Source organism: Lutjanus erythropterus, chromosome 8 (genome assembly GCF_056507025.1).
Source record: "Lutjanus erythropterus isolate fLutEry1 chromosome 8, fLutEry1.hap2, whole genome shotgun sequence".
NCBI lineage: Eukaryota > Metazoa > Chordata > Actinopteri > Lutjaniformes > Lutjanidae > Lutjanus > Lutjanus erythropterus.
This window is the reverse complement of record NC_139324.1, coordinates 37,925,570-37,946,051: the sequence shown is the minus strand read 5'-3', so window position 1 is coordinate 37,946,051 and position 20,482 is coordinate 37,925,570. Positions and strand designations below refer to the sequence as shown.

The 20,482-nt window shown below is 44.8% G+C and overlaps 1 protein-coding gene across 1 annotated transcript in view; it reads right to left on the bottom strand.

The window, feature by feature from the left end:
• Positions 1-1,494: 1,494 nt before the first annotated feature.
• The window catches only part of ttn.2 (titin, tandem duplicate 2), a 221,131-nt gene continuing 202,143 nt past the window's right edge, over positions 1,495-20,482 (bottom strand). The window contains exons 239-260 of the mRNA XM_084725464.1: positions 19,915-20,205; positions 19,497-19,796; positions 18,614-18,755; positions 18,338-18,501; positions 17,864-18,166; positions 17,125-17,406; positions 16,347-16,940; positions 15,941-16,231; positions 15,465-15,764; positions 14,714-15,016; positions 14,312-14,614; positions 13,934-14,202; positions 13,512-13,827; positions 12,642-12,947; positions 12,164-12,463; positions 11,328-11,903; positions 10,750-11,055; positions 10,247-10,629; positions 9,838-10,048; positions 3,879-9,716; positions 3,162-3,455; positions 1,495-2,844 (exon numbers count right to left, since the gene is read on the bottom strand). Of these exons, the coding sequence (XP_084581590.1) occupies positions 2,552-2,844; positions 3,162-3,455; positions 3,879-9,716; positions 9,838-10,048; positions 10,247-10,629; positions 10,750-11,055; positions 11,328-11,903; positions 12,164-12,463; positions 12,642-12,947; positions 13,512-13,827; positions 13,934-14,202; positions 14,312-14,614; positions 14,714-15,016; positions 15,465-15,764; positions 15,941-16,231; positions 16,347-16,940; positions 17,125-17,406; positions 17,864-18,166; positions 18,338-18,501; positions 18,614-18,755; positions 19,497-19,796; positions 19,915-20,205 (12,365 nt within the window). The 3' untranslated portion in view covers positions 1,495-2,551. The remainder of the gene's footprint in view (positions 2,845-3,161; positions 3,456-3,878; positions 9,717-9,837; positions 10,049-10,246; positions 10,630-10,749; positions 11,056-11,327; positions 11,904-12,163; positions 12,464-12,641; positions 12,948-13,511; positions 13,828-13,933; positions 14,203-14,311; positions 14,615-14,713; positions 15,017-15,464; positions 15,765-15,940; positions 16,232-16,346; positions 16,941-17,124; positions 17,407-17,863; positions 18,167-18,337; positions 18,502-18,613; positions 18,756-19,496; positions 19,797-19,914; positions 20,206-20,482) is intronic.

The window sequence follows — 20,482 nt, the reverse complement described above, 5'->3', positions numbered from 1 at the left end:
AAATTGTCAATATTGTAGGCATTAACACCAGAGAAGACATTCAACTAGCTTTTTTTTTTACTCTTTGCCTTTTCACCTCTACATGACCTATCAGTGGACGGTTAGGAGGTGGGCTAAAGCGTTTGATTGGCCCAATTGAAAGCTTATCAACAAACCTTTTTTTTCCATACATTAACTGTCTGAAACATACACATGTAATATTTAATAAGAGTTTATTTCAGGTGGAATGCAGCAGTAGTCACGTCCCACAGCCATGCTCCCTTTGGGTGAAAACAAGTATTTTACAAGCAATCAGTCAGTGTGTGCCTGTTTGTGTCAAATACTTCATCACAGGTTAGTTAATGGTGTTAATGAGTGAATGACTTGTGCCGATCGAATCAGAAAACAGTCTAATGATGGTGGAATTAAAGTTAATACTTTTAAAAAATATGGCAATACCATAAAACGCCTGATTTTAGAATGGAGTTTGGTTCAACAGTGTTGAAAAAGCAAAATAAAGTTATATAAAAAGTTACATATGTCTGAAATATATAACCATAATATAAATTAACAATTTATCAATTAACTATTTAAACAATGTTTATGTTCAGTTTTTCACCCTCATGGAAATGACATAATGAAGACAAATGGCGAAATTAAAATTTTGTACAAAATTCTAAAATAAATCATGACATTTATTCTAAAATGAATCATTACATTTAAAGGAAAATAAAAAACTAAGAAAGCCTTCTCCAGTGACCTCTTTGTTCACAAAGAACTTCAAAGGCTCAGTGCAGTATTTCAAAATAAAGGTGTTGTGTGCAGCAGTAACATCAGTTACATAATTTTAGGTAACTGATATTTATTTTTTTTTTTTTAAATGGCTATTTATTTACTATTTCAACCGTCAATACAATGTATGTAATGCAAATGTAAATGTGAATGCGATTTAATTCTTAATTCATTCTTAATTTAATTCTGCCCACTGACACGCACCAAAGAGAGCAGCCTGTCTGATCAGCTAGCGTTAGCTTGGCTAGCTTCAACACAGGTATAACACAGACAAAAAGGTTTGGTTAGCTCTGAATACCACATCTTACTACTGCTATACTGATGTCACAGCCATGCCTCCTACAGTGTACATCCTCAACCCCTCATCAGCGTCTTTAAGTATTATGCCAAATTATGCAGTGGGTGGAGTAAAGCTCAGACCTGAGGATGCAGTTACACTTAAAAACAAATATTTGTTATTGCTTATTTAACTACTCTGAGCTAGATTTCCACATTAACTGAAGATATACAGAATATATTTTGTGTGACATTCACTAGATTAAAGCTCAACAGGATATAAAGTGCTACAACATGGACATGTGACCCTGAATATCAAGTTTTTCATTAGCAAAGTCAAAATGTTAACCTAAATATTAAAAACATGTTCAACCTCCTGTGATCTTCCAATTAAAACCAGAGCATGAAGATGAAATGGACACAAATAACCACAGCAGAGACATCCTCTAGTGCTGATAATCATGCTTTATTAAATCAATAATTGGAGAAAAACTCAAGGAGGCTGCGAAAATAGTCAACACTAACAAGTCTAACTTCAATCAAACCAAAGTGCTGAGCGACACGCGAGACCACGTTTCTTTCCGTTCTCGGTGAACGCAGCGGCGGTTAGTTTCCGCGGCGGTACATCTGCTTGGCGGCGCCCAGCTTGACTGACAGGTGAATCTCTAAAAACTAACACACAAACACACTGCAGTCCTCCAAGAGACAGCTCTGCCTCTGCAAACAAGCACAAGATGGACTCTTATTTAATGTGATTGGCCAGGTTGATGGTACAAGTGAAGAGTCGAGCGAGTGGTCATTTGCCAGAAGCAGAGCACAAAACAAAAAAGAAACACTTGTGCTCAGGCAGTGCAGGCCGCTCGCACTGTGAGCATGTCATCGAAATGGCGGTATGACATAATCAGTCAGAGTGTGAGGTCCAGTCGTCCTGCTTACATGAGGGTAAATGCAAACAGCACTCAGGATCTCACACTCTTGTTACAATTGCAACAGCACTACTCCACTTAGCAGTGCATTCATAGTTCTGTCTCTGATTGAGTTAACGTCAACAGGGAGCCTCTCCACCTGTTGAGGCAATCTTAAGACTTCAACTTATCGTTGAGGCACAGAGTTTAGTTTCTCAGTTTAACAGGGTATTCGTTCCACATGAAACTTTCTCCTGTTAAACCACATTTAGTTTCATTTTGTTTCAGTTAATATTATTGTCATAAATAACAATGCATACATTTCCCATAACCGTTAAATTCGGCTATATACATTATGTACATGTCACAGAAAAATGGATCAAAAATCCTAAGTCATAGTTATCCAATATGGCACATTTTATAACAACTTTAGACTTTAGTCTAGTTTGGCATAAATTAATGTCTAGATTGGTACAAAAATAGTTCATATTTACAAGAACAGAAATCCAGATCTTTATCAAGTAGATTATTTCGCTCAATTAATAAATAAAAAGGCATGGAAGTAGGGAAAAGGGGAAGATTGTAAGATTAGATTTTTTTTACACTGATCGAATACTAATGTGAACAGTCGCTGTGTCAGATCCGAGCTCGTTGGATAGTTTGAGGGTGTAGGTTCCGGCGTCTTCCTCCTTCACCCCTGTGATGATGAGGGTGGTCAGGTCCTCCGTGGTCTCGATGTGGAAGCGTCCACCAGCAGTAACCTCTATGGTTTTGCCGCTGCGGGACCACTCGATGTGTTTGGCATCACCAGAGAAGGCGCAGGCGACTGTCAGGATTTTGCCCGGCTCAATGCTGATGTCTTCTGGCAGAGCCTCGATCCTGGGAGCAGAACCTGGAAATCACAGTACATGAACATCAGCGCACTGAAGTTTAATTAAAATGTTAGTGGTCACAATACTTCACAACAGAAAATGGGGACTGTAGAATAGGCTTTAGATTTTCCAAGTCCGGTCCATAAAAAAGCTTCTTTAGCTCATTTTGCCTCCTTGGAATGTTTATGGTTTGAAGCTATTTATTTCAAAACAACTGTCATTCTGTTGCATATGAATATTAGTGTGGAACTAAGAATGCTAAATCAGAAACAACTTTAAAATGACACAACTCCAAAGACCCATTGTGAAACAGATTTCATCACTAACAGTGACTTACCTATTGCCCTGAATGAGGATCCCTCCATGTGGGAGGCCATCTCCGTGAGACTGCTGGAGCTCATTGCGTATGTCTCAGATGTCATGGAGGACATGCTAGACATGGACATGGTCTCGAACTTCATCTCAGCTGCCATGCTGCTGAAGGAGCTGGACTCCATCATGGATGACATCATTGCCTGCTGGGTGGAGGAAGAGAAGGAGGAAGACTCCTCCATCATGTGCATTTCTTTCTTCATCATCATGGCTGAGCTCATGGCAGAAGACGCCTCCTTGTGACTCATCATCGTGGATCCTAATGAGGGTAGAGATGGAAATGGTTAATACGTCAATTTTCAAAGGGACAGTTCACCTAAAAGTCCAATTTACATATCAGTGTATTCCACTATAAACAGAAAGTATTTCCAACATGAAACTGCTCAGAACAAGTCTGTGCATTATTTTGAATAACCAGGTCATGATTTCTGGAAAGAGATGCTAGTGCTAAATTTTTCAAATGTTATTAGCTGAGTGCCATCTAGTTCCATTATACTGAAGAGAAGGCAGACACCTTGACAGCCAATTCCTCCAAAACTTGGCAACTAACACCAAACCAATTTAAATTGATAAATAATGCCAGAGAAAAAATGTGGATTTTTGACTTGTGGGTGTCAGAATTTAATTCAGTTAGCATTAAATCTGACTAAATTCTACTTGGATACTTGAGACAAGTGCTCACCTTTAAGTGCCAGTTGCTGCTCACGATAGGCTGTGATCTTCATGCGTATGGACTGGAACACCTGTCCAGTGAAGGAGAAGGAGGATTTGGACACTCCTCCATCTGATGTCATCTCACAGATGTACTCTCCCTGATCACTGTCTGCCAAATCATGGATGAGAAGGCTGCAGGAGCCCTCAGAGTAGTGCATCTCAAAGTGGCTGCTCTGCGAAAGCCTCCTCCCGTTGACATACCACACCACCTCCCTGACGCTGCTCTCACAGACGCAGGACATCCTCACGGAGCCCTCACAGGCCTCGGCTGTTAGCTGACTCAGGACTTTGGGAGGTTTCGGGGTTGGGGATTTGACAGTGGGTGGAGACACGACCCTCTTGGGGGACATGATGGGAGGAGGAGACTTCATCCTAGGAGGTGATTTGATTCCCTCAGGCTCAGGGGACTTCAAGGCCCTTGGTGACTTGATACCTGAAGGTTCTGGGGACTTGATGCCTTTCGGTGTTTTTATTCCAGCAGGTTCTGGGGACTTGACTCCTCTTGGTGTTTTGATTCCAGCAGGTTCTGGAGATTTGACACCGCGGGGTGATTTTACTCCCTCAGGTTCAGGTGACTTCACTCCTTCTGGAGACTTGATTGGTGGTGGCGACTTGAGTCTGGGTTCAGGAGATTTTAAACCCCGTGGTGACTTAACTCCCTCGGGTTCCGGAGATTTGACACTTGGAGCTGGTGATTTCACACTGGGTGCTGGAGAGGGTGCAGATGGCTCAGGTGACTTGACGCTCCTGGGAGATTTAACTCCCTCTGGTTCAGGAGACTTCACACTCGGCGTTGGTGACTTCACACTCGGGGTTGGTGACTTCACACTCGGAGCTGGTGACTTAACGGAAGGCTCAGGAGACTTGACACTGGGTTCTGGTGACTTCACACTGGGCACAGGGGAAGTTATGGAGGGAGCAGGAGATGTGACTGAAGCCTCTGGTGACTTTACACTGGGAGTGGGTGACTTCACAGATGGCTCAGGGGACTTGACAGCCTTGACCTCCTCCTTGGGAGCTGGTCTGCGGATGGTCAAGGTGAAGTGAGCTTCCTGTCTGCCTGCTGAGTTCTCTACCACCAATGTGTAACTGCCCTCATCAGAGGCCTTCACGGAGGAGATCTCCAGGCTGGATTTGTACTGAGTGGTGGTGACCTGGATACGGTAAGATGAAGTGATGGTTCTGCCCTCATACATCCATGTTACAGTGGGTGCAGGCTCACCATCTATATCACAGGAGAATCTGGCTGTCTCTCCCTCTGCAACTGTCACAGACTGGGGCTTGGTGAGGATTCTGGCAGGAAGAGAAGGCTTCACCTTGAGGACTTCAACTTCCTCAGCAACAACAGCAGAAGATGTCTTCAGTTTAGCCTCCGATGTGGTGTGTTTCCCAGTCAGAGAAAGCTTTTCAGATGAGAAGGAGGAACCAGATGACAGGTAATCAGCAGAGGCATACTTGATAGATGAGTCGTACCTCTCAGCAGAAGAGTACCTCTCAGCGGAAGAATATCTTTCTGTGGAAGAATACCTCTCTGCAGAAGAGTATCTTTCAGCAGAGGCAGCATATTTTTCTCGCGTGACAACCTCATGTGTTTCAGTTAGCTTAGACTTGCTCTCTTCTACCTCAAGGTGTGTCTGGGAAGCATAGCCTGCTTTAAAGTGGCTTATGTGGTAGTGGTCAATTCGAGTGACTTCAGGGACATATGCTTTGGGAGCATCCTCATCCCTGCGGCGAGAGGAGAAGGTGGTGTAGCCACCTCCTGACACTTCAAGGGTGGCATAGTCGGAAGCCTCTCCCTTGGAGTTGGAGCACACACAGCGGTAGGTGCCACTGTCCTCTTCCTGGCAGTCCAGAATAGAGATGGACAAAACACCACTCATGTTTGTGAAGACATATTTCTCACCACTTTCGGAGATTTCATCTCCATTGTGGAACCATTTGATCTCAGCTTCTGGCTTGGCTTGGATGTTCAGAGTGAATTTGGTATCTTGGCCAAGCGGTATACGATGAGAGCGCATCCTGACGGTCACACGAGGAGCATGGTCCAGGCTGAAAGGTGTCTGGCTGACCACCTGATATTTCCTCTCAGACTTCAGAGCAGCCTTTCTGGCCTCATAGCGAGACATAATATCAAAGCGGGCAGACCGTTCAAACCTAGAGGAGGAGCGGGATGACCTCTCAACAGACCTGATGGGGCTGGGCGAACGGGGACGGGTCCTCTCAGGGGTGGGGGACCTCCTTCCCACAATCTCTCCCTCTACTTCCACAGGAGGCCCAGCACGTGGAGGTCTGATCAGCTCAGAGACTGGACGCATCAGCTCAATGTATGTGGGAGACAGTGACCTTCTCCTCCTCGTATACTGAGAAATAGTGCGTTTCTTCTTTGTCTCAACAACCTCAGCAGCCTCGTGCCTGACCTCATGCTTCCTCTCTTCACGTTCCATGGCATGGCGCTCAACACGGACAGGGCTGCGAGTAGGAGAGGCAGAAAAGCCGAGCTCAAGTTCATCCTCCAGCATCATTTTTTCCTCTTCTGTTCTCCTCATGGAAAGGTAGTCATCCACAGGCATCAGCAGCTCTTCATCACTCAGGTCTCCCAGGGATCTCCTCCTGGATCTGAAGGAGACCTCAGATTCAGGAGAGGGTGAACGGCGGGCAGGCCTGACCGTCTCCAGATCATCCAGAGTGAGTTTTGGAATGCGCCATCTTGGCCTATATTGGTCAGTGATTCTAGGGAGGGGCATGACATAGAACTGCTCCCACCTGGACAGGCGAATACGTCTCTGCCTTTTCTGCACAATCCTCTCCATTCTCTCTGGAATCTCATACTGGTCTCTCAGCTTTCTGTACCACTTCATGTCAGAGAGAGGCACAAACTGTTTGATAGCTTTGTCCTCATCCAGAACTCTGGGATCATGAACCACAGGCTCAGGTATCTCATATGGCATGAAGATCCTCCTCTCCTCCTCGAGTTTCTTGGTCTCTGACTTCTCCACTGTGATGTCGAACTCGCCCTCAACGTTCTTGGTGCTCACTGCAGGCTTGTACATCTCTGCAGCAAATTTGAGAGCCTCCTGAGCTGTGGGGTTGAGCGGTACAAGCTCCTCAGTGGCGACAATTTTCTGAGCCAACTTGTTAGTCTTTTCAATTTGTTTCTGGACATGTATATATTTCTCCTCCTCACTCTTGTACTCTCTCCTGGTGTAGGTAAGGCGGTCCACCTTCAGTGTAGCCTGGCAGCTTGCAGAGCCAGCAGAGTTGGTTGCAGTAACCTTGTACACACCAGAATCCTCAAGCAGAGTCTCTCTGATGTGTAGGACATGGTAGTCAATGTCCTCCTGTATGACAACGACCTTGGGGCCAAACTGTAGTGGATGACCATCTTTCTCCCATTTCAGAGTAGGAGTTGGGATTCCTGAGACTCTGAGTTCGAAGCGGACGCTGTGTCCTTCTACACAATCAACATTAGCCAGCAGACGCTTGAACATGGGCCTCATAGTTTCCTCTGTAACAGGATGAGGTGCCACAGTGAGACGGGCTTTACAGCTATCCTCTCCAAACTTGTTGTGGGCCATGACGGTGTATTCAGCATCATCATTCATGTCCAGGTTGTGGATCACCAGCTGGTACAGACCCTTATCACTGGTGAACGTGTACTTGCTGTCGTCTTCACCTGGCTTAATTCTCTCTCCATTCTTAAGCCATGTTACATGAGGCTCTGGGTGCACTGTAATAGTGACACCAAAGCGGACATCTTCTCCAATGTAGGCAGAGCGGTTGTAGAGAGGCAAAGTGAACTCTGGTGGTCTCTGCAGGAGTTTAGTCTTGTCAACTCTCCTCCTCAGTTTCTTGATGGAGCGGCTGATGTAGTGCTCTCTGATGCTCCTCACTGTCTCAACAAAGAGCTCTCCATAAGCACTGTCTTCTCCCTCATCACTCACCACCTTGCATCTGTACACACCATCATCACTCTCTTCAATGTCCTTTACATAGATGCTGGCGAAACCATTACTGTAACTAATTTCATACTTGGCGCTTGAGTGTAGCTGACGGTTACCAAAGAACCATGACACCTGGGTACTCTTGTCATAGCTGAGAATGCTACAAGTGAATCTGACATGTCCACCTTCTTCAGCTGAGCTATGCATGACTGGACCAGCGCGAAGACCGTGGTACTCACTTCCAATCTTCACCTTACCCACAGCCAATCCTCGCTGATTCCTGAAGGCACCACCATAGGCCACACGAGCTGCTGATATAATAGTATCTGTCTTCTTTACCAGAACCTGGTAGTACCTTCTATGTCTCAGTGTCTTAATGATCTTGTTGCTGATGTGCTCAATCTTCATCTTGAGCCACGGGTGCTCGAGAGCCTCATGGGCTGTCATACGGAGCTTCTTGTCCTTGACCAGAAGTCTGTCCACAAAGTCCATAGCCTCCAGACTGATGTCCTTAAATGCTTCACTGTCAAAGACGTACTCACAATTGGAGATGTTCTCGATCATCTTTGTAGTTGACTCTGCTGCAAACGGATTAAGGCCACTGAGCAAAACATAGGCCATTACACCAACAGACCACATATCAGTGGCTGTTGTGACCAGGTCATGACGGTGGATCTCAGGGGCGCAGTACTCTGGAGCTGAGAACAGCATTCTGATGTTTTCTCCTGGCACCAGCAGCCTAGCCTGGCCCATCTCAATAATCTTAATGTTGGTGCTTCTCCTTGTGGTGTAGACAATGTTGTCTGGGCGGATGTCAAAGTGGCCAAAGTTGTGGCTATGCATGAACTTGAGGGCAGAGCAGACTTGTCTCAGGTAGCGGACAATCTCCTGCTCTGTTAGCTCAAAGTTGAAGGTGCCAAGGCGCTCAAAGATGTCAACTCCAGAAATGAATTCAAAGATCAGGATGATCTCCTCCATGCTTTCAAAGTATTCATGTAGGTAGATGATATTCTTGTGCCTTGCTACATTCAGGGCTTCAATTTCCCTGAGAACCAACTCACGGTCCATTCCTTTGACCTTGATAAACTTGGCCATGAAGGTCTTCTTTGTGGCAATCTCTGTGCAGCGGTGGACCACTCCAAACTGGCAGCGAGAAAGTTCCTCAGAGATGATGTACTTGGAGGATAGCTCCTTCACCTTGTAGAACAGAGCCTCCTCCTTGGTGATCTCTCTGGTTTCATCCACTTCCTCATCATAGTTCCTAATTACAGACTTGTCTTCCCTTGTAGTGATGGGCTCAGTTGGCTCAGAAGGTGGGCTCAGTCCAAACTGATTTTCGGCTATGACGCGGAACTGGTACTTGGTCTTTCCGAATATGTTGATGATGGTGATGCTGCAGTCAGTGGTCTGTCCAGCGCGGATCCACCTGTCACCAGTCGTGGGACATTTCTCCAAAATGTAGCTAATGATGTCACTTCCACCATCACTGGCTGGGGGCTCCCATGTAAAGGTGATGGAGTCCCGGGCAATGTCGCTGACAACAAGTCCCTTTGGAGCTTCAGGTATGTCAGCCACATTAACCTCAATGGTCTGCTTGTCTGTTCCAAACCTGTTCTTTGCGGTAATAATGTAGTAGCCAGTATCCTTCTTCTGCATTCCCTTCTGGAAGACCAGGGAGGTGAAAGACCTTGTGGTGATAACTTGATGATAAGGAGAGTTGGAGAGGATCTCCTGACCCTTCTGCCAAGTGATTGCTGGCTCAGGCTTGCCAGAGATGGGGATCTTGATGGTGATGTGATCACCACGGACAGCATGGACAGCTCCCATTCCCTGGAGCTCCTTTGGCAGGTGAATCTTAGCAGGAACTGGAATTAAAATGATAAAGAAATGCATTAGTTTCATATGAATTAGTTTTCCTGTTTGAGGAATTACACCTGCAGAGGAACAGTACTGCAGTACTTTGTAATACCAAAATGATATAATTACCTTCCACCTCCAAGTTGGCTGTTGTAGAGATAGATCCTGAGGAGTTGGTGGCTCTAACTTGGTAAACTGTGGAATCGTTCTCATCAGCAGAAATGATGACCAGCTGGTAGTAGCCTCCCTTGAACTCCAGGGCTTTGATCTTGGTTCCATCTGCCAGGATCTCCTTTCCACTGCGATACCATTTCACTACAGGCTTGGGATATCCTATCACCTTTTCATAGAAAGAATAACCAAGTTAAGTTAGTTACTGAAAAAGAGCTCTGAACATAGACATTTTAGGAATTTGCTTCCTCAGACCCAAAGGCAAACATCTGTTGTTTTAAAACACACACTACAATTTCTAATACTTTTGATATATTTAGACTTTAAGAAATGTAGAGATGGCATGCAGTGCAGTTAAGTTAAGTACCTTAGTGACAAAGGTGGCACTGGCATGGTATTTGACAGTCATGTCCCTGATCTCCTCCCTGAAGCTGGGAGCACGAGGAGACTGGTCGGACTTGGGGATGATAGGTGCAGAGATCTCACTCCAGTCACTCTCGCCACCCATGTTCGCACACTTAACACGGAACTCGTACTCAAAGCCCTCAATCAAGCCAGTGACCTCGTAGTTAGTCTCCACCATCTTCTTAGTGGTTACAGACATCCACTTGTTCTGCTTCTTCTCACGTTTCTCCAGGTAGTAATTGGTGATTTTAGCTCCACCATCACTGCTTGGAGGTTTCCAGCAGACGACACAGGAGTCCTTGGTAGAGCTGATGATGAAGGGCTGCTGTGGGATGCCAGGTTTTTCTGAAAAATAAACAGGATATGTAACTGTTTTGCTCTACATATCTGCCTCTTGACTCTTATGACTCTTTATATTATGGCAACAGAGGCCAAAACTGGCCAACAAAATATGAATGGACTTACCAAATGGACTCTTGACGATGACCACTGATGGGATCTCCAGAGACTCGCTGACTCCATACTGGTTCTGGGCAGAGACTCTGAAGTAGTAGCCAGCATTCTCTATCAGGTTGGGTATGCGGCAGGTAGTGCCAGAAACAGAGGAAGACACCAGGTTCCACTGCTCGCCTTCTTTGGCCTCACGCTTCTCCACAATGTAGTTGGTGATCATTGAGCCTCCATCATCCTTGGGAACCTTCCAGCTGATGATAACAGAGCTCTTCAGCAGGGCATCAACAACAACAGGGCCCTCAGGGATGCATGGTTTATCTGGAAAAAGAAAAGGAATGAATAGCAGCTCTTTTTTATATATGTATATAGATTGAATAATAGAATAACTGAAACTGGAAAAGTGGAAAAATAAATGTATATGTGTAACAAATAATATTTAACCATTAATGTTTACTAAGAATATTTAGACAACAATTTGAATTTTAAAGATAATATAAATGTTTTCACTAGAAGACTATATTATTTGATATATTAATTTTTTTTTTCATTTGAGGTTTTGTAATATTTCCTGTTTGCAGTAGTGGCCATACCTTGGATTTCAACACGCAGTGAAGTGTCAATGGTTCCAAATGCATTGCTGAGCTGCACCTTATAGCGGCCAGCGTTGGTCTTCCTCTGGACATTCCTCACAACCAGGTGGGTGTAGCTTTCAGTGTTTTCAATAATCACACTGTCTGATGAGTTCAGAGGCTTCTTGCCATAGAACCACATGATCTGGGGGATGGGACGCCCAATGTAGACGACATGAAGGCGGAGGCTGGTGCCAGCTCCAGCGTAGTATTTCTCCTTCAGAGGGAAGCCTGGGTGGAACTGGGGTGCTGCCTGCAGGCGCAGTTTGCCACTGGTCTCAATTTCTCCAGCCTCATTGATGGCCCTGCAGGTGTACAGGCCCTCGTCTTCCTGTTCGTCTGTCAGGATGCTGAGAGAGTGGTTGCGGCCATCTGAGCTCATCTTGTACTTGCGGCTTTGGATCAGTTCCTTGCCATAGCGGTACCACTTGATCTCAGGCAGAGGTCTGCCGATGATGCCACAAGTCAGAGTGCCGGACTCGCCAAGCTTGGTGGTCGTGTCCTGGATCTCTTCCTTCAAAGCTGGAGCTTCACCAACTACAGAGACATCAGGAATTTAAATGATGATTCAAATCAAAAAATTTTTTACACTTTCTACTTTTTGTGTGTAACATTGTGCTGAAATGAAAAAAAAAAAATTCAAGAACACATGATTTAGTTTGTAGTTTCTAAGACCCATCACAAATTGGCTTTGATGTTTATTTCACTGCTCTTTTTTTGTTTCAACTAACAGAAATATGTTTTAAAGAAATATCACACTAATGCTATCATGGTCAGGCCATTCTGGAGCTGCTCACCGCTCAGTTTGGTCTTGATGCCCATGGGTGTGCGGCGAGGTCTGCTGAGTCCAGTCTCATTCTCTGCGAAGATTCTGAACTCATACTCGGTGGCCTCCATCAAGCCGCCCATGGTGAACTGACGATCCTTGGAGCGCTCCTTGTTACATTTCTTCCAAGAACTCTCTCCAGCCTCCCTGAACTCAATCCAGTAGCCCAGAATCTCCTTGCCGCCATCGTGCTCGGGCCTGAGCCAGTGGATAGTGATGCAGTCTTTGGTAACAGAGATGATGTCGATCTCTCCTGGCTGGCTGGGTTTGTCTATAAGACAACAGATAGAAGGAGATAAGTGGAACTGATGTAAACTAGTTCTTGAATTAGTTCTACATAAGTTAAGTTCAACTTGGTTTAAACTTGTCTTAAAACTTCATTGTCTTGCCAACTTATTCTACTTATTTTTATAAATGTATTCATGTGGGAATGGGGAGTGTTAACTCACCAAATGGATCTTTGCAGACCACAGACTCTGAAACAGGACCAGGCTCACTCTGCCCGATGTCGTTCTGAGCCACCACTCTGAACATGTACTCTGCATCGGGGATGAGACCGGTGACATTGTACATGGTGGTAGTAATGTGGGTCTTGTTGTGGCGGACCCACTTCTCTGTCGATACCTCCCTCCTTTCCACGTAGTATCCTGTGACGCGGGAGCCACCATCATCCCGGGGCCGGGCCCAGGACAGAGACACTGTAGTCTTGGTAACATCCATGATCTCTGGTGGGTTGCTGGGAGGTTCTGGTGGGCCTAGAGGTAATGTTAGTGGTTAGTGAAATCAATGTTTTTGATGATTGCTGACATCAGAATTACGGATGTACATTGTTTTCAACGTGTTTATCTAATCAGAACATGTCAATATGTCTAGCAGGGTTGGGTAGTAAGTGATTACATGTAATCAGGATTACGTAATCAGATTACAAAAATAAGCAACAATAATCAACCCAGATGTAATGAGATTATAGTTACCTTGTAACAAGTATTGCTTGATTACAGTTTTGATTACATCTTTGAAATATGACATGACAACCAAAAGAGTTGCAAAAATTAGTCAAGTAAATGATTGGATGTCAACTATTAAATTAATCAACAACTATTTTGATAATAGATTAATTGTTTTGAGTCACTTTTAAGAAGAAATGCTCAAATTCTCTGCCATGTAATTTGTAATCAGCAACTGACTACATTTCAGAGTAATCTGATCCAACCCTGCTAATAAGTGAATTAACTTGGCCAATATGTTTACAACACAACTTTGGATGAACATCAGTTGGGACTGGATATAAGAACAACTGCAAAAAGTATCATACTCACAGAGTGGTGTCTTTGGCAGGACAGCCTCATCAGACTTGAGAGATCTGCTAGCACCAAACTGGTTCTCGGCAAAGACCCTGAAGTGATACTCCACATTTTCCTTCAGACCCTTCACCACCAGGGAGGTCTCAGTTACCCTGGAATCCACTGTGTACCAAGCAGCCTTGGGGACCTCCCGCCTTTCCACAATGTATCCCAGGATGTCAGAGCCGCCATCATCTGATGGTGGCCTCCAGCTGACACGGACTGACCTGGCCTGAATGTCGTCAAACTCCAGAGGGCCTTCTGGGATGTCGGGGCGACCGATCACCTTCACCTGGAGAGGGAAGATAAACAGACGGTTTAGTTCCATTTCACCCCAAATGCATTTGTTATTTTTACTTTTAATATTGAAGTCAAAATCTTTCAGTTAAGCTGCTCACCTTGATATACACGGCCTTCCTGCCACATTTGTTTTCCAGCACCAGGTCATAGGTACCGGTGTCATCTTTGTGTGCTTCTTTGATGACCAGTTCAGTGATATCATCATGGGTGGCAATCATGGCGCGGTGGGAGATGTCACGACCATCCTTGGTCCACTTGCATGTAGGAATGGGTTTACCCTTGATGGGCACAGAGAGGTGGATGACTCCACCCTGCCGCACCACGTAGCCCTCCACGTATTTATGATCAAGCTCATAGTCAGGATAATCTGAAACAGACACAGATTAGATTGTTGTCCATTAAATTACAGATTCAATAAATGTATGATGTCTATTTGACTGCAAGGAAACTGTAAATTAGAGAATTTGCTCTCTTACAAAGCATTTCCTGAACTTTAACCACTCCAGGAATCTCAGCAGGCTCTCCAGTACCACCGGCATTGCAGGCGCTGACCCTGAACTTGTACTCGGCACCCTGGGGCATGTGGGTGAGAGTGTACTCGCACATCTTGGTAGGCGTGGTATTGCACAGAGTCCATTCCACCTGGTCCACCTTCTGCATCTCAATGAAGTAACCAGTAATGACAGAACCGCCCTCCTCTTCAGGTGGCAGCCAGGCAAGAGAGACAGACGTCCTGGTGGTGTCTGTGACTCTGGCCTGAACCGGAATACCTGGAGGCTCTGTTCAACAACACAAAGAGATGTTTCATGAATCCAAAACAGGTGGTGAGGATTAAATCTCATTACAGCAGCACTGCAGTAAGAGTTTGTTACACATACCGATGGGATCCATGGCGACAGTAATGGCAGAGCTCTCACTGGGTTTGCCGGTTCCTCTGGAGTTGATGGCGGTGACGCGATGTTCATACTCCAGGCCCTCAATCAGGCCAGAGGAGCGGTACCTTGTCATGGTGACAGGGTTCTTGTTGATCCTCAGCCACCTGTCAGAATGAGCCTCTTTACGCTCAATGATGTACCCAGCGATGGTGGAACCACCATTGTCCTCAGGTGGTTGCCAGGTCAGAGTCATGCCCTCATGAGTGACATCAACAATCTCTGGTCTGCTTGGAGGTCCAGGGATGGCTACAAAAGAACAGATGGGTCAAGAGATGAATTGAATGACAGAAGAGCAGAACTGTCCACAAATTAATAGATAAGATTCACTGATTCAGTCATTATGGTCTTACTCTTTGGGCTTTTTTCTTCTGAACTACAGTCTGCTACAACAGCGTCTTCTTTTAGAAGCAGACTTAAAATACACCTTGTTTGAAAGCTTTTAGTTAGGTTTAAAGTTTTTTTTTTGTTAGTTTTTTAATCAGTAAGCAAAGATACATGTACATGAAAAAAAAAAAAAAAGCTTACGAAAAAGCATGCATTTGTGCATCATAAATGCCTGGTACTAAAAGAAGCTGGAATAATGAGACCAAAAATAACGGGAAGAATAATAAGGAGTTTGCAATTCCACAACACAAAAACATTAAAGAAAATAAAGAGAAAAAGAAGACTGTGCTTTGATAGGAGGAGAACTCACTCTTCGCACTCTTGCACTCCACCACCTCGGACTGCAGGAAGCCACCGACACCGAAGCGATTCATGGCGGCGACACGGAACACATACTCTGTTCCTTCTGAGAGTCTGGTGAACTTGAAGCAGGGTCGGGTCACTGACTCAGAGATGGTGGTCCAGCCTGGCCGGTGGGCATCGCGCTGCTCCACCACATAGCCGCCGATGTTGGCACCACCATCCTTCTCTGGAGGTTCCCAGCTCACTGTCACTGACACGCCATCAACCTCTTCGATCTTCATTGGACCAACAGGGATTCCAGGTTTGTCTGGAGTGACACAAGAAGCTGGCTGGTTAGACTCACAGAATGTTTGTGCATTTTACTTGGTGTATTAAATGATGTGGGTTTTATGCACTGAAGATTAATGGATACTTTTTTCTAGTCTCTAATTAGTGAAAGTGCACTCAACAGATCCTTCATTTGTATGCATAAAGTCTCCTTACCGAGGATGACGACCTTGATGACTTCAGTTGCCTGGCCAATGGCATTCTTCACCTCAAGTGTGTAGTCTCCCGTGTCATTGATGGTGGTCTCACGGATGACGAGATGGGTATATTTGCCATTGCTGTCAATCTTGATGCGGTCCAGGGTGTCCTTCAGCTTGACGCCACCAAAGTACCAGGAGCAGACAGGCTGCGGTTTGGCCTTTATTGGGATGTTGAGGTCAATGGGTTTGCCGCGATGCACATGGACCATCTTCTGAGGGATGCTGGTCATGTCAATCTTGGGCATCACTGGAATACGAAGGACAGATGAGTTAAGGCAGTTCAGTCTCACAAATCACAATTTCCAATCTGTACAACACCCTCTGTCTTTAGACCCTTGATTCTAATCATGAGAATGTCTTACCCTTAATGTCCTGGATGGTGACAGGTGTGACTGTGTCCATGGGCTCACTGGTTCCCCTGCTGTTGGTGGCTCTGAGCCTGAACAGGTACTGGTCGTTCTCCATCAGAGACTGGATGGTGTACTGGGACACTGACGACTTGACTGTTGCCACAGTGCTCCACCTGTCTGAACCCACCTTGCAGGCCTCAATGGTAAAGCCTGTCAGCCTGCTGCCGCCATCGAAGAACGGCTTCTCCCACTGCAGCGTGACAGTGGACTTTGTGACATCGATAACCTGGAGGTTCAAAGGCACTGACGGCACCTCGCACACCAGCACGGCCTCGGCTGTCTCACAAGGCTCGCCAACACCATAGATGTTCTCTGGCAGGACTCTGAAGAAGTAGTGCACACCCTCCTCAAGACCGGTGATCCTGAACAGGGTCTTCCTACACTCAGTGGTCACAGTCTTGTATGACTTCATGCTGGCTTCACGCTTCTCTACAATGTAGTTGCTAACGTGGGCACCACCATCAATGCTTGGGACATCCCAGGTGATCACAACAGACTCCTTGGTGTAGTCCTTCACCTTCACAGAACCTGGAGGACCGGGAGTGTCTGCAGGAGAGAAACACGTAGAGCAAATAAAATATTATTGTCTGTTTGCAAGTGTCTTTATAAAGCAAAACTTGTGAATCTGAGCAAAAAAGGTGATATTTTACTTATTTTACAGATTTATTCAAAATTCAGCCTGTATTTAGCATCTGTAGAAACTTTGGACAACTTTGGACTTTTGACATACCGTAGACTTTAACCAGGATAGTGGCAGTCTTCTTGCCAGATGGGTTCTCTGCCTCCACAACATATTTTCCAGAGTCATAGCGATTGACCTTCTCCACCATCAGCGAGGTGTAGCTTTCAGTGGTCTCGATGTATCCTCGGCTCTGCAGCTCCACACCTGTCTTCCTCCAAGCGATCACTGGTGAAGGCCGGCCGCTGACAAACACAACCAGACGCAGGGTTCCTCCGGCACGCAGACACACAGTTTTCTTCAAGTCCTCGGCCAGCTCCAGGTCTGGCATTTCTGAAAAGGTAGACAGAGAATAGTCAAGGATTAATGTTGCAATGTAACAATCTGTATTATTAATTTCAGAATTTTGGTAAAAATGTCAAAACATTTCTTTCACTTAAAATACTTCATTTGACTTTTTTGTGTATTTTTAAGGAATATTGTTATATGATATTATATAGAAACAGTGAGCATACAAACTTTTGTGATACAAGGTACAACTTGCTGTCTCTTAATACTGTACTGTAAAATAAAATGGGACCAACATTTGTTTAAAGACAAGATGAAAGTTAGTGTAATAGGCTAACTGGCTCATTTAGTTTTCCTGGTGATGAATACATGTTGGTCTAACTAAATAAACCTGCTGTCTGCTGCCTAAAGTTGGTTTTCTCCACCTTCTGTCACAGTTTTTAATAACAGCAATAAAAACTAAAAACTGTATTATAGATAAATGTAATCTGCGCTGACTCACCGACTCTCTCCAGCGGCTCGCTCTCAGCGCTAGGTTCACTGAACTCTCCGGTGCCGTTGCTGTTTATGGCAGCTACCCTGAATCTGTACTTCTTATTGGCTGCCAGGCCAGCGGCCACATACTCATTGGTCTTGAGAGCCTTGGCTGTGGCACGGTACCACTGCTCGGAGCCCTCCTCAAGGATCTCCACTACGTAGCCGGTAACATCTGAGCCACCGTCGTACATGGGCCTGGTCCAGGTCATGCTGATGCTGTGCTTGGTTGTGTCGGTTATGCGGGGCATTGAAGGAGGAGCTGGCGTGTCTGGTAGTAGATGAAAAGAAATACAAATATGTTGTTTATCTGTTTGTCCCAGCATCATTCCATCAAAGAGAAAATGACCCTGATGTTTTGTGGAAATTTTGTGACCACCACAAGAAGTTAAGGCAAAGTAACCCTAAGATTTTGAGAAAGTAGTCAATTAAAGTCTCTTACATGTGGGATCTTTGCAGAGGATGTATGGCGAGGCGTCACTTGGATGGCTGTCTCCAGCAGCGTTGACTGCTGTCACCCTGAACTGGTACTCACTTCCCTCCAGCAGGCCTGTGATCTTCAGACGGGTGTCATAGATGGTGTAAGTCTTATTCACACGAGTCCATCTGGTCCAGAAAAGAAACGAAATTATATTATGAGAGAGAAGCTATAACAATCAACTTTTCAGAGAGTGAAAACCAACATCTGTCTGTTAGCTTCTTCAGGAGTTGCTCCCACCTGGTGCTGCTCTTCTCACGTTTATCCACAATGTAGTTTTTGATCTCACTGCCTCCATCGCTCTCGGGCTTCAGCCATTCAATGATGACATGCTCCTTACCCACAGCAGTGGCCTCTGGAGTGCCTGGCTGAGATGGGATGGCTGGGAAAAGGGGTGGAACAGGTTAGAGACACTGTAATACATCTAATTATAATCAATTTTCTTCTTTCATAAGGCATAACCTAACCTCATTCTACAGTGGATGAGGAAATTATTGAGGGTATATTAAAGCTACAACAAGGAGTTTGAAAGTTAATTAAACTGTTTCCATTTAATACTGATGCCTCTATATAATCTACAAAATAAAACAAAATCATCTGTGAGAAGGTTATTTTGGTTATTTTGTGTTTATATTTTGTGGTTATGGTGGTGGAAATGGCTACTTTTGGTCCACAGGGAAATCAACAAATCAACAAAATCATTCCTTGTAGTAGCTTTAACTTTTTGAAAATAGTAATCTGAAACCATTGAAACTTTAGTTGGATTTTGTTGTAAATATTTGTATTTAATTGTTTTAAAATGTCTTGCTCTGCAACTGCATTTAGCAATATCAGTTTCCCAGTTGATTTTTGTAATAACATTTAAACATAAACCCCAAATTGTCATCAAACCACATGCTCTCAGTATGCTCAATTAAATATGGCCAATTAAAAATGTTGCCTTAGATATGAAATGATGAACTTATAAAATCCTCTGTGCTGCAAAAATATCTCCTCAGCTTTTCTTAAATCCACTTTCTGTAAAACTTTTTATTAGACATTTAAACTTTTTTTTCTTTTAGATATTTTAGACTGCTGCCATAGCACCCCAATCAGGAAACCTGACAGCAATGTTGCAGCTTACTGTATGCGTTCCTGGCAATGATGGGTTCGGACTCCAGTGGAACTCCAGGTCCATACTTGTTGACTCCTCTGACTCTGAAGATGTACTCGTTGTTCTTGATCAGCCTGGAGCTGACACATGACAGTGTCTTGCATTCAGTCTCCATGACGACCCAGTTGAGGCGGCTGGTCTCACGACGCTCCACGATGTAGTGGGTGACGGTGTCTCCACCATCCTCCAGAGGAATCTTCCAGGACACTGTACACTTCTCCTCTGTCACTCTACTGATGGTAATCTTATCAGCCGGAGCTCCAGGAGTGTCTGTGAGGAAGAGGGCGAGAATTAGATCAGACATTTCAGACACACATCTATCCACTGCTAATCAACTAAATGTTTTGTTGCTTTGCTGATTTATTAATGTAGTTCCTCGGCTGCTCACCCAGAACTTTGACATTGACAGAGGCGGTCTTGATTCCGCTGGCATTCTTGACAGTCAGGATGTATCTGCCCGTGTCATATCTGTCACAGTTCTTGATGACGGCCATGGCTCTGGTTGCAGTGTAGGTCAGCGAGTATTTCTCACCAAGCTCCAAAATCTTGTCTCCCTTCGCCCAGTACACAGTAGGCTCTGGTTTGCCACCCACTGCACCATCCAGGACGACATCAGAGCCGGCAGTGACGGTGACAGTCTCACCCACCAGCTTGCTGTCCAGCTCTGCTCTGGGAGGAGCTACAGCAAAGAAGAGACAATACATTTTTACTTCAATAAAGTTATCAGTCCCTCCAGGATTTCACAGGCTTTTTTGGTATTGTTGCAGCCTAAAATGCCTGATTTCAAAGCAGCTTTTCTAAAAAATTGTGATGCATGATGCAATGTTTTTTTTTGTAAGGATGCTACATTTTTATTACACTTTCCTTCCAAATTGGAAGGACGACTAAATGATAAGTTTTAGAATGTAATTTTAAGGTTTAAGCAATTGCACAAGCTCTGAATGTAAATTTACAAT